Raw genomic sequence first — 16,015 nt, forward strand, 5'->3', positions numbered from 1 at the left:
TAAGGGTTTTTTTTTTTTTTTTTGGCTGTTGCTATATAAGCTTGCTTTCTTGCATCATGTGCCTTTGCTAATGCTAATGCAAATGCTAATTATAGACCTGTTAGTTGAAACTTCTGTTCTAGGGAAAATAATGGAGGCACTGGTTAAAGAGGTGATACAGGATCACCTAGACAAGTCTGCAGTAAAAGTTCAGGCAGAGAATGGGTTTGTTAAGGAGAAATCTTGTCTGACTAATTTGATTGGATACTACGATGTGGTCACAAAGGAACTGGATGCAAAAAATAATTCTGATATCATATATTTGAATCTTAGAAAGGCTTCTGATACTGTTGCACACGGAAGACTTCTGTACAAATTGGAGCAGTGTGGCATTGGAGGCAAATTGGTGCTATGGATAAAGGGATGGTTGAGTGGGAGAAGACAGAGAGTGATAATCAATGGACACTGCTCTTCTTGAACTAATGTTATTAGTAGAGTCCCTCAGGGTTTAATGTTGGATCCATTGTTGTTTTCTGTATTTATTAATGATATTGATGATGGTATATGAGACTTAATGTCCAAGTTTGCAGAAGATATGAAGGTTGGCATTGTTTTAATAACACTAATGACTATACACTGCTGCAACATGATCTAGAAAAGTTTAGCAGATGTGCTGAGAGGTGGGGATTGAAATTTAACAATGACAAATGTAAAGTATTGGATATGGAAGCAGTAACCACAGAGTAATGTATCAACTGTGTGGTACTACACTAACAGTAGTAGAGAATGAAAAGGACATGGGGTAATTGTGCAGGCAGACATGCAGTTTTCTGAGAGTGCAGACAGTCTGCAAGAGTAGCTCATGGTGTCTTGTCAATCATCTGCAGGAATTTTTCTAGCAGGGAATAGGAGGTGATTATCCCCTTGTATAAGGCAATGGTCAGGGCACACCTTGAGTACTGCATACAGGTCTGGAGGACTCATTTCAGGAAGGATGTAGACCTGCTGGAGAGAGTGCAGAGAAGGGCAACAAGATTATTGAGAACAAAGAGTTGCTCTTATGAAGAAAGGCTTAAGTTTTGCAAATTCCAGTGTCTGGAGACTAGGCACCTGTGAGGTGATCTGATTGAGTTGTATAAAGCCTTGAATGGTTTGAGCATGCTCAATGGTGATAGGATTCTTCCTCTTTCTGAGAATAATCACCTGAGAGGGCATAAATTCAAATTGAGGAAAGACTGTTATAGAACAGATGTGTGGTAGTTTGCCTTTAGCCAGCGGATGGGTGATTGCTGGAACAAACTTCCATCTACCGTTGTAGAAGTTGATAGCTTAAATAGATTCAAGTCAGAACTTGACAACCATTTGGAGCGAATGAGTGGGTGAAATAAGGGTTTTTTTTTTTTTTTGGCTGATGCTATATAAGCTTGCTTTCTTGCATCATGTGCCTTTATTAATGGTTATGCTAATACTGCAAATGGGTAGCAGTAACCCAAGAGAAAAATATCAACTGTGTGGTGCTACACTCAGGGAAGTGGAAAATGAAAAAGACCTGATGTAGCATTAGTAGAGGTAGAGGCATTTGATGCAAGAAAGCAGGCTTATGCAGCATCAGGCAAAAAAAAAAAAAAAAAACCACTTCCACTTCACCCCTCTCTTCATTTAAAATACCTGTCCGGCTGAGCCTTAAACTTACTTAGGCTATCAACTTCCACGACAAGGGATGGAAGTCTGTTCCACCAACCAACCACCTGCTGGCTAAAGGCAAATTTCCACACGTCTATCCTACATCTGTCTTTCCTCAATTTGAATTTATGCCCTCTCAGGTGATTATTCTGAGCGAGAGGAAGAATCCCATCAGCATTGAGCATGCTCAAACCATTGAAGGCTTTATACACTTCTATCAGATCACCTCGCTGGTGCCTAGTCTCCAGACACTGTAATTTGCAAAACTTAAGACTTTCTTCGTAAGAGCACCCCTTTGTTCCATTCACTAATCTTGTTGCCCTTCTCTGTACTCATTCCAGCAGCTCTACATCCTTCTTGAAATGAGGCCTCCAGGCCTGTATACAGTACTCTAGGTGTGGCCTGACCATTGCCTTATACAAGGGAATAATCACCTCCTTATCCCTGCTAGAAAAATTCCAATATATCATTGACGGTACACCATGAGTTACTCTTGCAGCCCGTCTGCACTGCTCAGAGAACTTCATATCTGCCTGCACAACCACCCCCAAGTCCCTTTCATTCTCTACCACTGTCAGTGTAGTACCCCAGAGTTGATACGTTGCTCTGGGGTTGCTGTTTCCCATGTGTAGTACTTTAGATTTGTCAATGTTAAACTTCATTTGCCACCTCTCAGCCCATCTGCTCAACCTTTCTAGATCCTGTTGCAGCAGCATAGTGTCAGTAGTGTCCTTGAAAACTCTGCCAACCTTTGTATCGTCTGCAAACTTGGACATTAAGCTTGATATACCATCATCAATATCATTTATAAATACAGAAAACAATAATGGACCCAACACTGAGCCCTGAGGGACTCCACTAATAACATTAGTCCACGACGAACAGTGGCCATTGATTACCACTCTGTCTTCTCCCCGTCAGCCGCCCCTTTATCCACAGCAGCAATTTGCCTCCAATGCCACACTGCTCCAATTTGTGCAGCAGTCTTCCATGTGCAACAGTATCAAAAGTCTTTCTAAGATTCAAGTTTAGATATGAAGTTCTCTGAGTAGTGCAGATGGCTGCCAGAGCAGGTCATGTAGTTTTGTCAATAATAAATAGGAATTTTGCTAGTAGAGACAAGGAGGTGATTATCCTTTGTATAAGGGAGTGGTCATCCGACACATTGAGTACTGCGTACTGGTCTGGAGTCGTCATTTTAAGAAGTATGTAGAGTTGCTAAAACGACCACAGAGAAGGGCAACAAGATTGGTGAGAGGAACAAAGGGGTGTGCTTACGAAGAAAGGCTTAAGTTCTCCAAGTTGCAGTATTTGGAGACTAGGCACCTCCGAGGTGGTGTGATTGAAGTGTATCAGGCCTTGAATGGTTTGAACAGGTTCAATGCTGATGTGATACTTCTGCTTACTCTGACTGAGAACCTGGGGGGGGGGCGCATAGATTGAAATTTAGGAAAGACAGTAGTATAATAGATGTGCAGAAATTTGCTTTTAGCCAGTAGGTAGTTGATTGCTGGAACAGACTTCCAACTCTACATCCTTCCTAAAATGAGGCCTCCAGACCAGTATGCAGTACTCAATGTGTCGGCTGATCATTCCCTTATACAAAGGGATAATCACCTCCTTGTGTAGCCTTAATTGTAATGCGACTGTGAGGAATTCCCTCAACTCCACTTCAAACAGTGAAATGAATACAAACTCTGTAAAGGCGTAATCCACACAAACTCTGTTAGTGTGGGTTACATTGGTTGTTTTGTTCATCTGGCTGCTTAGCCTTAGCTTGCATTTTCACACCGAAACATCTAGTTTACTGTCCAAAGCCACGAACTGGCAGGCCAGGCAGTAGGGTATATGAAGCACTGGCTTCATACTTCGTACTTCCCGTCCCACCACTGGTTATTCTCCCAATTGTCAAAAAACCCTGTCAGCTTCAGGAATGAATATCGTTTTTGCAAAATTTACGTTAAACTTTTTAAAATTTTTTATTTATTTTTAATTGATTTTTATTACTGTAATCATTTTTCTTTAATTTTATCTTCATTTTAATTTCTGGAGAGTGTCATACGGAAGTGTTCTACATACCACATTGAGGTAAATTTCTCTTATTCTTCTACAAATATTGAAATAAATGTAGAACGTATTGAGTATGTAACTCTGTTTTATACTATCAGTTTCAAAAAATTCAATTTTATCCTTATTTTCCACTATCCTTTTTCCATTTTAGCTGCCTCCATTTCATACCATCATTCACTTTCTTATTTTCCAGTTAGTCATTATGCACTGTACACACAATTTCCTAGTAATTCAGACGTGTTCAGGGTTGCTATGATATTGCTTGAGAGCATTGTAATTATTAGTCTTTTCTTTAAATAATTAACTTTAATTGAAGCTGTCATAACTCTGCTAGGGAGGGGAAAAAACCCTGATAAACCTCCACACTACCACACGAGAATGAGAAACTAACCATTAAAATCTTGGTTACAGTGGTTACATTTTTCACTTCTAACTGAAAATGTTTTAGTTATCAAAAAATCCTGCTGCTGTTCAATTCTTTCATGCTCCACTTCACTTCACTTTCATTCTGCAGATAAAGCTTCCATATATAACTCCAGGGGCTCACACCTGGTGAGTATGGGATTGGAACACCCAGGGTCCTGAGCTGGATATCATCATTCTTCTCTTTCTTGGTGAGTCTCTTCGACTTCTGACTCTTGTTTTCTCTCTCGGGGTAATTCAGAATTATTTTTTTTTTTGGCTGGTGCAGCATAAGCCTCAGGCCCCCTTGCACCATATGGCTAATAATAATAATAATATTCACCAGGGAACTGATGGTCAATATCTCCAAGTTAAGCAATAGCTAATTTTGAGATTTCTCTAAAATTTCTTATTTACATTTTTCAGTGGGAGTTGCAAACAACAAAAATATTTCAAAAACTGATCATATGTTATGATTTTCTTTTTAGTAATAGAAGGAGGTGATTATCCCATTGTATAAGGCAATGGTCAGGTCACACCTTGGGTACTGTATACAGGTCTGGAGGCCTCATTTTTGGAAGGATGTAGAACTGCTGGAACGAGTACAGAGAAGTGAAACAAGATTAGTGAATGAAACAAAGGTTGCTCTTAAAAATAAAGGATTAAGATTTGCAAATTACAGTGTCTTGTGACTAGGCACTTGTGAGGTGATCTGATTGAGGTGTATAAGGTCAATGCTGTTGGGATTCTTCCTCTTGCCCAGATTAATCACCTGAGGGGACATAAATTCAAACTGGGAGAAAGACAGTTGTATAATAGATGTGCAGAAGTTTGCTTTTAGGCAGTGGGTGGTTGATTGCTGGAACAAACTTCCATCTGTTGTTGTAGTTGACAGCTTAAATAAATTCAAGGCAGAACTAGACAAACATTTTCAGCAAAGAGATGGGTGAAGTGGAAAGGGTTTTTCTTTGTCTTTTTTTTTTTTTTTGGCTGATATTTTAAAATTTTTTATGATTTCATCTTTTAAAATAATTTCATTCTAATGTTTGGCAATCATGATGTCAAAATAAGAAAAGTGCCAGAATTTCACTGAATTTAGAATATTAATTTTTGTCTGAAATCCTATTTTCCAATGTCATTTCTTTCTATTTTATTTTTAGACTTCTGAACAAATTTTAAAGTTGAATCTGAAGCAGTGGCAAGAATAAGCACATTATATAGTTAAATTGAAAATTTCAAGCGTTTATCCAATTGATTAATAATTTGAAATTTATTAGTAAGTGCTTTTTTATTCATATATAAATGCTAGCTAGCTACTTGCTTTTTTATTCATCACACTATAAATTTTTAAAAATCATTCTTTCAAATAATGAATGCACTATTGGCCAAGCAGGGTTTATTATAAGCAACATGACATTATCATCACTGCACCAGAATTTGGCTTTTTATTTATTTATTTTTTGTACAGTTTTGATGTATGAGAAGGTGCCTGCATTGATGCAACCCAAGGATAAGCTTATGCTTATTTTATACCTACTTTAATCTTATTTATATTGGCAGACACTGCAAGTGTAAGCTATTTCACATCATGTAAGAGTAAGATATTTCATGTTTCAGAAATTTTTCTGAGTGAAAAGAAAGAAGATACAGCAATAAACCTTATCAGCATATTGCAAAATTGACTTAAAAATGAAAAACAAAGGGAAAAAAGAGCATTCTTTATAAAGAAAAATTCCAAACTAGGATTTAGACCTTTCACTTGGCCTTTAGATACAAATTAGATAAACTCATAAAGAGAAAGAAGCCCAGAAATTTCTGCCATTTTATGTTAGGAAGAAGCAGGAAGGGAATATGCTCATAATTTTTTCAGCTTGCTGCAAAAGAATTTTCTAACCTTTTTTGCAAAAAGCTGAAACTCATGGACATGTGAATGACAACTTTTATTTCATTACTCGTATATATCAAATGATTCATACCTGATTTCTACATCCTTTAGGATCATTAGTATACCTCTGGGTTACTATAACTTGGCACTGTTTTTCAGTTTCTTCAAAGTCTTCTCTGCCCTTTTTCAAACGATCCATGAATCCCTACAATATGCAACAACAAGTGAAAATTACATTTCAGGATAGAGTAATCATGTAATTTACAATTAAAATTGATAATTAATGATATTCAGAAGTACACAACACTATACTACATTAGTGATTAGTTCTTTAATGGTGTGTTCAGGATTACACTTGCATCTTTCTTGAGAATAGTTATGCATGAGCTCAAATTGTCATATGGAAAAAAGAAACAACAAACAAGGGATAATAGATAATATGCTAGCAGGGGAGGGACACGGAGAAAAATACTGTATTTTTTAAATAACTGTAAGGGATGTATCAGGGAACTAATAAAATAAAAAAATTTAGTCTCTCTATATATAAGTAAATGCCAGGAGTGTTTTGAACAAAATAAAAAAATATATATTTAAAATCTGAAATGGTTAACCAATAATAGCCAATTTAGATAGGATGCCATCCCTGGATAGTGGATTAGAAATTTTGCTATAGTGAATACAATGGGTACAGAGAAGATCCATCCATCTTTCAAAAATTTGCTCCACTCTCTGTCTCATAAAAGTTCAGTTGTGGTACTACACTCAGGAAAGTAGAGAATAAAAAAGACCTGGGGTTAGTAACTGTGCAGTCGGATATGAAGTTCTCTGAGCAGTGCGGATGGGCTGCCACAGCAGGTCATGGAGTTTCATCAATCACTTGCACTTTCCGTTGGTTGCTTTCCCTTCATCATTGCAATAAGTAAATAGGAATGAAGAGAAGATTCTGAAAATTTTTTTATGCCTTTTTATATGATTGAAGATTTCAGTGAAGGGGAAACACATTTTTCCATAATAACGTAAAAACCCACACGATCCAGTTGATAGTATTATAGCAAATGCAATAAGATCAAGTTTATTGCCCATTAATAAGAGATTTCACTAACAGAAACTGGAAAGTGCAAATTGTTTTATGGTCATGACCTCCAGAAAAATATCACAAATGCGTTCAAAATTGATTCTTATAAGTGAACATATGATAATGATGAAAGTGTAGTGTGTTCTCTGGCCATACCATGGAGCCCTTCCTCTCAGCCAATAATAGCATTTGTGTTGGCTGCATGTTTTGTTTTTGCATCCATTAGTTAAAAGTGACTTTTGTGTTGTGCTTATTTGACATAAATTTATATAAAACTAATACAATTTACATTATAAAAATGACCTTTTAGAGAGTTAAATAGCTTAGTTATATAGCAAAAATTTCAATTTCTGAGGTCTTGGCATGAATTAACAAAAAAAAAAAATTAGTGTTATTGGGTTCACATTATATTTTCACAATATAAGTAGTTCCTGACTTTACGAGTTAATTTGTTCTAGTGCGCGCTCATAAAGCAGGAATTTATTTCCCATAGGCATAATGTTAAACATGGGGGTTAAGTTCTCAACAATGAAATTAGTTAGCTAAATAGTTTCTGTTTAAACAATGATTGATTTACCCAAAGAAATGAAAATGACGCCTGTAAAATCAAGCAAATTATAAAAATAAAGAAATTATTTATGACTTACAAATGTTAAAGACTGTTTATCCTTCACTATCATCATCGACTAAATGCACACTCATTGATTACTCATTATTGGTTCGGCACTCATTAGTTTGTTGCACAAGGAGTCGTCGTCTTCAGAAATGCTTCAAGAGGCATTTATTTCCAAGATAATCTCTTTTCTTTATTAATTCCAATAGCATGCATAAGCATTTTTTAACGTAACGCATGGAGTAACAAGTTTAGGAAGCTTAAAAAAAAAAAAGGAATGAAGAGAAGATTCAGAAAATTTATTTGTTTTTTATACGATTGGAGATTTCAGTAAAGGGGAAACACATTTCACCACAATAAAGTAAAAAACCACACAATTCCAGCTATCAGTATTTTCGCAAATGAAATAGCATCGAATTTACTACATGTTTATAATTGCTTGCAGTAACAGAAAAGCCCAACAAACTGGAAAGTGCAAATTGTTTTTATTGTTTTATGGTTGTGAACTCCAGAAATATGCTTTAGAAAAATAACAAAGCAGTTCAAAATTGGTTATTATAATGGAACACATGATAACGATGAAAGTGTAGTGCATTTTAATGATTTGAATTAGTAACTAATAAATTTACACTTAAAAAAGGACTCTTTAGAGAGTATTATATTTAGAGGTCGTGGCGCAAATTACCAAAAAACAATGTGTTATTCACATTACAATATATTCATGATACGATGGTGTATCTGGAATGGATTAATATTGTAAAGCAGGGTGCACTGTATTGTACAGTAAAGTGCGTGGTTTGAAATGCGATATTTATGATTTAACATTCATTTTTTGCAATTAATGTTCATATTGTCGATTTTGTTGATAGTTGAAAAAAAAAAAAAAAAAAAAAAAACTCGTAAACCCGGGAACTCGTAAAGCAGGAACTGCCTGTACCTCCATTTATTCCTACAGGATGCAAAATACATTTCCATATTTTTTTCAGTTTGCACTGGCTGGCAAAAACTTATATAATACTCGACTTACGTAAATTCGAGTTTACGTAAGTCGGGAGTGCCTGTACTTTTATATCAGGAAAGCTTTAAATAAAATCTTTCCTAATATGTGTTTCTGTATTGTTTATTTTTTTGGCTGATGCTATATATGCTTCCATCATATGCCTCTACTAATACTAATGCTATTACCACAAGAGTTGCAAAGTGCACTGAGGTGGGTGGTGCGATTTCTGAACATTTATTGTGAACTATAAACAAAATTGTCATTTATTTGTGTTTTGTAACATTCAAAAAGTCAATAAATAGAAAACAATAAGTTATAATATATCATTATTTAATACCTCTCATAATGGCTTTGTGCATGCCAGTTTCAAACAGCTGTATCTACTTCTCCATGGAGAAAATTGGACAAATGTTTATATGATCATTTTTATTCAAAATAATCAATACTACAACCTCCCAAAATATTTACTATTCCTCCTGAATCACCCTCTATATATTTAACCCAGTGGGGCTTCCATCTGGTGAGTATGGGCTTGGCACACCCAGGGTCCTGAGCTGGATATGATCATTCTTCTCTTTCTTGGTGATTCCATTCAACTTCTGACACACACACACACACACACACTCTCTCTCTTTCTCTCTCAGGGTAATTCAGAATTTTTTTTTTTTTTTGGCTGGAGCAGCACAAGCCTCAGGCTTCCTTGCACCATAATAATAATAACACTGGGCCATCGCACCCCACAGAGAAGGGGCACGATCGCCCAGTGGTTAAGAAACTGGACTACCAGCCTGATGGACCCAGGTTCGAATCCTGTATTGGTGGAAGCGAACGCGGCTCTATTACGTTGGGAGACCGATATAATAATATTAAAAGATTTAAAAAAAAAAAAAAAAAAAAAATCGCAAAAGTTACCACATTGCACTTACCTTCCCCAAGGTAGTAGCGATGGCTGATGCAGATAGTGGCACCATCTGGTGTCACTCATGAGAACTAAATAAATAAATAAACCATTGGACATAAGCCAAAGCTAAACAAGTCCACCTACATAGATGGATGATGTCACAGAAAAATATTATTCATACTGCATTGAGTGTGGCGCAGGATAGTCACTCTCACTCAGGCCTTAGGCAGAGGGGTCAGCTCGAAAAGTTGGAGACAGTCTCCCGAGCAAGACAGTGGAGCAAGTGGCGCTGTCCCAAGTAAGGCTACCAAAAGAGAAGAACAAGACCATCCAGCCCACCAACTGGAAGTGTTTCCTGTGCAACTGCACTAGTGGCCACCCAGGAAGGAAGAAAACGCCAACGCATGAAGTGGGGCATTGAAATGAATATACACATTGCGCGAGCATACTATGAAATAACCAAGCTAGAGACCGATATGACAGTGTACAGATCGCGACTACATACCAAGTAGTTGGAACGATACCCGGATATTCAGGTCACCGAACAGCGACTAGCAGACCAAAGAAGAACCATCGTCATGAAGAACCTAACAGCTCCTGCCATCTTCGAAAAAATCAAGCAGGATGTCAGTGATCTGCTACAAACCACACAAAGAACATGGTCAATATGGAACCAGAGCAGCAACAGCATACCATGGAACCAGAGGAGGAACAGCAAGAAGAAATACAACCCAGAGTAGCTGAAGTGGAAAGAGACGAAGTCATGCTATCCAGAATAGAAGACAAGTGGAAGAAGGCCCTAACAGAATTCGAAGGAATTGACCCCACAAGAACCCACGTGATACCTAAGCAGAGGCCAAATAATGCCATATTACCTTGACAACGATGGTGCAACACTGGAGGCTATCCACACAGCCGTATACTGTGCTGCCATAGCAGCCAATAGGATTAATGGAAAAGAAACAAGAGACCAGCAGCAGAAAAACCGAAAACAGAAGGAACCGCCAGCTTGGGAAAGAAGGCTTCAGCAGAAGATAGAAGTATTAAGAGCCAAGATAGGTCAGTTGAACGAGTACCAACAGGGTAATAGAAGTAAGAAATTGATTGGAAACGTGAAGAGCATCCTCAAGAGAGACAGCATCCACAGCAAACATGAGACTAGAAATCAGAGAATACTTGGACACACTGAAGCAGAATCTCCTCACACTCAGCAAGAGATTACACTGATACAAAGAGAGCTCCACAGCGGAAAATAAACAATCGAATCTTCAATGAGGACCAAAGAGCCTTCCACAGGAAACTGGGTGAACATGAGAGAGCAGGAAACGGACCACTCGAGAATAAGACGATCGAAGAGTTCTGGGGAAATATCTGGAGCAGTGAAGTAGTAGTAGTGGCATGTGATGCAAGAAAGGAAGCGTATGAGCTTATGCAGCATCCGTCAAAAAAAAAAAAAAAAAAATTACAAAACAATCCCCTCTAAATATTTGTCCAGTTCCTCCTTAAATTTATTTAACCTATCAACTTCCACAACGACAGATGGAAGTTCGTTCCAGCAATTAACAATCCGCTTTAGCCAGCAATCCGCTGGCTAAAGGCAAATTTCCACATATCTATTCTACATTTGTCCTTCCTCGATTTCAATTTATGCCCACTTGGGTTCGTAGTCTGAACAAGTGGAAGAATCCCATCAGAATTCAGTGTGCTCAACATATTCAAGTAAGACATAACAGCACAGCACCCTGGACAGAAGTAGAAGGGAAGAAAATGGAGGCCATACAAGAGATGAGAGAGTGGGAGATTCAAGAAATAAAAGAGTCGATCAGGAACACCCAAAACTGGCGAATCTCGGGAATTGATAACATCCACAACTACTGGTACAAGAAGCTCACCTGCACACAAAAGCACCGAGCAGAGCAGTTCACTCGAATGATAAGGCACCTGGAGACAATCCAGAAGTTTCTCATTGAGTGAAGCCAGTCGACATCGCTTGACAGTGCAGTGTCGAGTCAGTTCAGTGTGACATAAGCACTGGGAGATCAAAATTGAGAGTAGGAGTGTACTATAGGCCTAATGACTCTGATGAGTATAATAAGAAACTGTACAGGGAAATAGAGTGGACCAGTACATCAGAGAGTCTTATAATGGGGGATTTTAATTTCCCAGATATTGACTGGAATTTGTGGGTTGGTCACTCACACACTAGCAAGGCTTTTGTGCATTTATTGGATGATTGTTTTCTACATCAGCATGTTTGGGAGGCAACTAGAGGGAGTAATACTCTTGATTTGATTATCAGTAGTGATTCTTCAGCTCTCATTTTCAGCTCTCTCTGCTAGTGATTTCTTATACTCAGCTTTCACTTGTCTTAGCTGCTTACCTTTCCCCATCAGTGGTTTTGTTATGTCTATGCTTATAATACTCATAAAGCGATATCTCACAATAGTCTGTAACCATCTCATGCTTTATTCTTCTTTTTCTCAACTAAACCCTTAACCTCTCTTCGTCCACTTGGGCATCGTTCTTTTGCAGAACTTCTCCACTGGACAAATGCATTTATTCCTTCCAGGATAAATCCCTTAAAATTTTATATTCAACACTGTATATTTCTCTGTTGTTAATAGAGTCCAATAAACACTTCAATCCATGATAATTACCTCCATTGAAATTGAAGGCTCTCTCCTTTTCCTTTTCCAACAGAAATCTCTTTAGGCACTACCCACATGACAAAAAGTCATAAAATTACTTTTTGTCATGTCACGCTATTGGTTCCTGAACTGTCAAGTTTTGGATGCAGTTTGTATCCTTCATGAGAGTCAAGTAAGGATATTAGGGTTCCCTTGTACTTTCTCTGTGTTGTAATAAATGATTTATTTATTTGATTCAATCATGTATCAATAACAATTTGTTATCTTATTCAGTCATGCGAAAGAAAGTAAGAATATGTAATATTTCAAGCTCTTTAGTTGTTAAGATGCTTTTAAATTATTAAACAAACATATTTACTATGTGACCGAAAATCTGCTTATTTTTAATAATAAACATTTCTTTAATTTTATACTTCTCATGCTAATCTAATTTCTATAAAAGAACTGTTATTAAATATTCTGCTTTTCATTACAAAAATCGTAAGTTTAGATCACAGTGTCTAATCATCATTTTAGAATAATATACAAGTTTTAAATAAAATTTTGAAATAAGAAAGTTTATTCATTTTGAGATCAATAAACTTTCTGTCTTATTTTGTGGCAGACCTTACTAATGAACGTAAAAAAAAAAAAAAAAAAGAGTTATTCTTACAATTATACTAAAGTTTTATCTGCCAAAAACTTTGGAAATGTCATTCACTCAAGTAATAATGGAATATTTTTATATGTAAAATGAACTTTTTCTTGAAGTTCTATTTAATGTTTGTCACAAGAGAAGTGTATACTTTATAAAATATGTTTTATACAGATTATTATTTTAAAATCATCTGTAACCATCTAATTATTTTGTGAAAGATAAATAAAAAATTATATATTAACTAATTAACATTTTTAATTATAGTTAAGTTTTACTTGTATACTGAAATTCTGGCTGTTTAAGGTTATATGAAGTAACTTTTATTTGAACTTTTTATTTTCTTTGGAATAAGGATAACAGTATGAATTTATTGGTTTTTCAAGAACTCCAAACAAGTGATTCTCCATATTTGTAAACATACCTCCACACTCTGCAAAGCTTTTAGCCAAAGCATAGCTTTTTTGAAAATTTCTTAATTGGGATATCCATGACAACGCACCCTTGCATGTAGCTTGTGGTTATAGTGACTACCCTTACACAAGGCTTGACTCTGATTCCTATCAATCACATTAGAAATTTTTTTGGGCTTTTTTCAGGATATGGCCGAGTTAATCAATCTTGTGGTTTTTTCCCTCCCAGAAACTAGGGTTTTTCATTCAACAAATTAACCAAAGAATATGCATAATTTGAAGACACAATATACTGACACCTTATAACCTTAGCTGTTTTGGTGTTTAACATGCACGCCTAAATAATGCAGTTCTACCAAAACTGATGTTATTTTATTGCATAGAATCTTCCACTTTTGGCAAAACAGTCCCTGGCAGGGGCTGGTTTGCCAAAATGTTTATTTCAAAGCCCCTGTTTATTTTGAAGAAATTTCTCCAAAATAAAAACAAATCAAACAAATTTTTCATAGTTATCATTATAAGTACCTACAATTTACTCTTTTAATGAGTGCCATAAATACTCTATATGCCTCTGTAGCCGAGTAGTCAGGAGCGGGAGTGCAGTAGCACACACTCTTTGAGTAGACCGGGGTTCAAGCCCCTGACTGCTAAATATGGTTGATCTGCCAACCCGAACTGGACCAGCGTGGCAGATTATGGTCCATTTTCCCTCAACTTGAATTGTTGAGGAGGCTTCCATCCTGCAGTGGGCTGATAATGGCTGCAGTTTACCTTTTTTTTTTTTTTTTATTATTTCTATGTATTACATTATCAGAATCAACAAGTATGTAATACTGTTTTGAACTCATAAGTTTCATATAACTTATTATAGCCCCACCGTCCATCAGTCATAATAACTGTTCTTGGCACAACTACATGATTAACAATATCAAACATAGCATCTTGATCATGCTTCAACTATTTGAACGTAATAATTTTTTGATTCATGTTCAATTAAACTGAAAACCCCATATACTTTCTGAAGCAAGCACACCTCCAAGATGATATTCACATGTAAAAAGATGAATTTCCCAATATATATTCCCTTCTCCTCCAAGCCTAATATTAATGCCACTCATAAAAGAATTACATTTTATCCCATAACCCACAAGCACTTTGGATATTGTTTTAATATCATGGTTTTAATCCCTGTGTACCAATTAATTTTCTTCTTCTCTACAAAGCAACCAATTAAATAAAGATGTAATGAAATGTTTTTGTGATACAAAAAGTATCGATAAATTTGCAATAAGAGATTCATAAATCTCTTATTACAATAGAATACATATAAATCTTACAATTTTTTTCTTTCTTTGTATAGTCAGTAATCCATACTTAAAGTGCCAGTTTTAAAACGATGCCTTTCATTTTAAAACTGGTACTTGTGCATGTTGTCTGCTCTGATATTCTGTCAGAGACTTAGTAATTTGAAATCTCCTCTTTTCAATCTTCTGTGGCTTAAAATCTCTCTATCTCATTCTTTCAAATGCATCTGTTGCCTCTATTGTTCTCCCAATTCTACTAATCACTTGGAATTCTTTTGACTTCCTCTATAAAACTTAACTTTTTCCAGTTCAACTTTCCTTATGGTGTGGTCATTTTCCTTGGTGATTTTCATGTTCTCCAGCTGGCTTCCACTTTCTAGCCACATAGACCCAGCTGATAGAGATGCTGAGGCTTTTGCAGTTGCTAAAGATTTCACACATTGTTCTACCTATCAGAATACAAGACAATCCGAACCACACAACCAATACTCATAAACAACTCTTCCAAGCACATGGCCTACATTCTCTAGGCTCCTCAGATCACAACTTGATGATCGTCTCTTCTGTAATGGAGCCTCTCTCTCTGATGGCTATTCTCAGCCTCGCATTGTTTGGCATTACAAGAATTCAAAATGGAATGATCTGCACAATTTGTATTCTTCATTTTCTTGGATGGATTACTGTTTGAAGTCTTCTGTTGTCAATGTTTACTCAGATTTCCCTTCTGCTTGGTTCATTTTCTGCCTACACCAAAGCTTACAACAATTGTAAAGCAGCTATTAATCAGTCCAGACTAAGTTTTGAACAGGATAAGAGAAGAAAACTTGTTTCTTGTCCAAATGGTAGTCAAGCATGCTGGTCTATTGGTCGCAACTTTTGCCCATTTCTGTTCCCACCTCTGTCAAAACCTGACTGTTCCATTGCCACCTTAGCTAAAGATAAAGCTGACTGATAGCATCCTATTTTTCTTCTAACTTAAGTATTCACGATCTTGGTAAACCACCTCCTATCATTCTGAGTACATTCCATTCAATGTGCTCCTGTGGTCTTCCATCAAAAGGATGTCAGAAGAAGTTTGAACAGTCTTGATGCCAAGAAAGTGCCAGGTCTTGATGATATTTCTTTACTTGTTCTCAAAACCTGAGTTCCTAGGCTTACTCCTGTTCTGTGTTGCCTTTTTACACTTTCTTATTCTGCCAATGTTTTCTCTTCTGCTTGGAAATTTGCTCATATCCAGTTAGTTCCAAAAAAGTGTGACAAATCCCTTTCACCTGATTGTCATCCCATTGCATTTCTACTCTTTCTAGAGTAATGGAGAAATCTATTAACCGCAAACTCAAACTATCTAGAAACCTTTCATCTGATCAGTATGGATACCATCAGTATTGATCCATTGGTGTTATACTGG

General features: G+C 36.5%; 1 protein-coding gene across 1 annotated transcript in view; it reads right to left on the reverse strand.

The window, feature by feature from the left end:
• Positions 1-16,015, reverse strand: part of shot (dystonin-like protein short stop) — a 1,739,701-nt gene that overhangs the window by 712,750 nt on the left and 1,010,936 nt on the right. The window contains exon 50 of the mRNA XM_090380932.1: positions 6,111-6,224. Within this exon, the coding sequence (XP_090237058.1) occupies positions 6,111-6,224 (114 nt within the window). The remainder of the gene's footprint in view (positions 1-6,110; positions 6,225-16,015) is intronic.

Source organism: Mastigoproctus giganteus, chromosome 9 (assembly GCF_048544385.1).
Source record: "Mastigoproctus giganteus isolate SK-2022 chromosome 9, ASM4854438v1, whole genome shotgun sequence".
NCBI classification, from domain to species: Eukaryota; Metazoa; Arthropoda; class Arachnida; order Uropygi; family Thelyphonidae; genus Mastigoproctus; species Mastigoproctus giganteus.